The sequence below is a fragment of the Egretta garzetta genome, unplaced genomic scaffold (genome assembly GCF_000687185.1).
Source record: "Egretta garzetta isolate BGI_Z169 unplaced genomic scaffold, ASM68718v1 scaffold79, whole genome shotgun sequence".
Classification (NCBI taxonomy): domain Eukaryota; kingdom Metazoa; phylum Chordata; class Aves; order Pelecaniformes; family Ardeidae; genus Egretta; species Egretta garzetta.
This window is the reverse complement of record NW_009260791.1, coordinates 3,210,329-3,212,999: the sequence shown is the minus strand read 5'-3', so window position 1 is coordinate 3,212,999 and position 2,671 is coordinate 3,210,329. Positions and strand designations below refer to the sequence as shown.

Genomic DNA, 2,671 nt, shown 5'->3' with positions numbered 1-2,671 from the left:
ACGTCCCCTCCGCCGCCTCCAGAAGTGCTTTACGCCACACACTCCTTCCACCAGCCCCACATCAGCTCCCCACGCTTCCAGCACTGAGCCAGCCAGCGGGACGGCAGCCTGCCGGCTCCACCGACAGCAAGAAGCAACTTCGTGGGGCTCGCTTTTCCATCCAAGGGAGAGGGACGGACGGGCGGACGGACACCCCTCCTCAAAGTGTGTACTCTAAGTGATTTGCCTAAGACTTGCTCCCTGTGCAGAAATGGCAGAGCCACCAGGAGGCATCTTCATGCAGTTTCCAGCTTGGATCCTGGGAAGAGGAGGCATTTGCAAAAGGGCACCAACCCCCTTCCCCGGTGCTTACTCGGGGACGCTCGCAGGAGCGTGCGGCACCAGCGGTCTCGATGCGAGTGGCTGGCAGCGGTGCACAACAGCCGGAGCTCTGGGGAGAGGAGCGGGAGCAGGGGCAGAGGGGAAGGTTGCGGGCTACAGAGTACCAGGGCAAAACTGGTTTATTTTTGTAAAATAAAGATTGAAAATTCTTAACTTCTTTTGTTTCCAAAATAGGACCTGAGCCATTCCTAAAGCCTGGCATGATGCAGTGAAGATGCAGGCAGCAGGAGGGGACAGCCTGGAGTCCAGGGAACAGCCCTGTGCTGGTGCCTAATCCAGGGCCAGCAGCTGGAGCCCCACATTTAGAAGTGGGGCCCACGTGTGTGGGTTGGCCAGGCTGGGGAGCAGTGATTTATTGGGTGATGGGGTCCCTGGAGGAGATAGGTCCCTCCTTGCTGCAGGGCTGGACCTGGCTAATGAGTCTGACATACCACATAGCATTACAGGTCTCTTCCCCGCTGCCCCCCCTCAGCTCCCTGCTGCCGATGGCTAGACTACCACGTGCTCCCCTTGCATGTGCAGAAGGGCACTGCCATAGCATGTTACCTCACATGTGGATCTTGATGGGCTGGTGGAGCCTTCAGCTTGACCAGCAGTGCAGCTGGGAATGAGCATTGCAGTGTGGAGGGGGGTGGTGATGCTGTGCTGAAGTGCACAGGGGAATCAGTACCTAGCAGGACCCTTGCTCAAGGCACCCTGCGATAAGGCACGTAGCTGCAGCCTACCCCGTTTCTCCTTCCCCACCAGTCACAGCTCCATAAAAGGCTGCTGCACTACCTCATGCATTGAAGCAGATGAAACCTGAAAGGTCAGTGAAGAGTAGATTAGTTCTGCTGGGTCTGATCTAGTGGAAACACAAGCTGGTCCATGCAGACGGTCTCTGCACCTAACACCTCACCAGTCAGCAGTCCACCTATCGGCCCCACTCTATACACAAGGCTGAAGCCCTCCTGCCAGTGCAGGTCCTGTTGCTAATGCTGGCTCAGGACTGCTGCTGCCATCTCCAAGGAGCGTCAGCTGCAATGTTTTCAGCATAGGGCACCACAAGCAGTGCTGCTGACATAGTTTTTTAACAGAGTTAAATGGACCCAATTAGTAGATAACTCTTCTTCCACGCACAGAGAAGTAGCATATTTCCAGATGGGTTTTGGCCCATCATCGTAGCCCTCGAGAGTGGTTGGGAAAAGTCTGTGATGTGGGGAAAAGTCTGTAATGTGCTGTGCTGCGTCCATTTTCTCTCTCTGGTTTGCACTAGCAGGATGATAATGAAATGCTGCCATACCTCAGCAAGCTGTCCTTTGGAGAGGTGCGGGTAGCACTGCAGGTGAACCTCCTGCCTCCAGCTTCTATGCTGGCATGGGAAGCTCCCTGGTCAAGGATACCTGGTGTCAGCGTGTTGGCCTGGGTGTCACCACCCTACAAAAGCAGTGCTGAGGCAACAAGCGATTGCACTGGCACTTGTCTGTGCAGGGGATACTCACACATGCGGGAGGATGGTGGTTATTCCAGCTGGGCAGCTGGGTTTCTGCATACAGGACATGCAGAATACATCTAAGGGCAGCAAAAAAGATTCATGTTCACAAAAAAGCAGCAGGAGCAATTTCAGTGTGTCTTACACCACTCCCCTCTGCTAGATCTCACACCAGTAGGCTTCGCTCCATCCATTGGTACCACAGCCAGAGCTGCTGATCCCCCGCACAGGCCATGATTTGAGCTACCCAGGCTACAAAAGCCCTTCCCAAACTGTATTTCTCTGGGATTTGGCTCTCTAAGCCTGGGAGAGACAACTGGCTGCAGCTCTAGAGGAGCTTGTTTTTACAGGCTCTGCTTCTGCTCCTTCAGCTTCTGGTGGGTTTGCTCCTGGATTTTTCATTTGCTGTTCTTTAGGGTTCTGATGCTCCCATGCTTCCTGGGTTACACAGAATCAGAGAAAAAAGCTATTGCTGTCTTGCTTGGGGTTGGCTATGCAGGGCACCACAGGCTCATGCTCCTCACTGAAGCATGCAACAGACTTAAAACACAATATTGCGTACAATAGCGAGAGATCTCCATCCTTGCTGCGAGCCTTTGTGTTTTCTCATGGCTATAAAGTGCTAAGCTCAGGTTTAGTTGCAGATGGAGAAGGTCCTACCCTGATGTATATGTATCACCTATGCCCTCACAGATGTGAAGCCAATATTTTTGTTGCAGAGTTGACAAAGTCTGAGATCCTGCAGGCTGGGTGGGGTTCCATGTAATGCCCACAGAATTGCTAGACTACCCACTGGTAACGTCTCAGACTTAATGCAGC

At 53.4% G+C, this 2,671-nt stretch overlaps 1 protein-coding gene across 1 annotated transcript in view; it reads left to right on the top strand.

Moving 5' to 3' along the window:
• The window catches only part of BATF (basic leucine zipper ATF-like transcription factor), a 5,320-nt gene extending 4,893 nt beyond the window's left edge, over window positions 1–427 (top strand). Inside the window, exon 4 of the mRNA XM_035902085.1 lies at window positions 1–427. This exon is cut by the window's left edge and continues 108 nt beyond it. Within this exon, the coding sequence (XP_035757978.1) occupies window positions 1–87 (87 nt within the window). The 3' untranslated portion in view covers window positions 88–427.
• The last annotated feature ends 2,244 nt before the right edge of the window (window positions 428–2,671 follow it).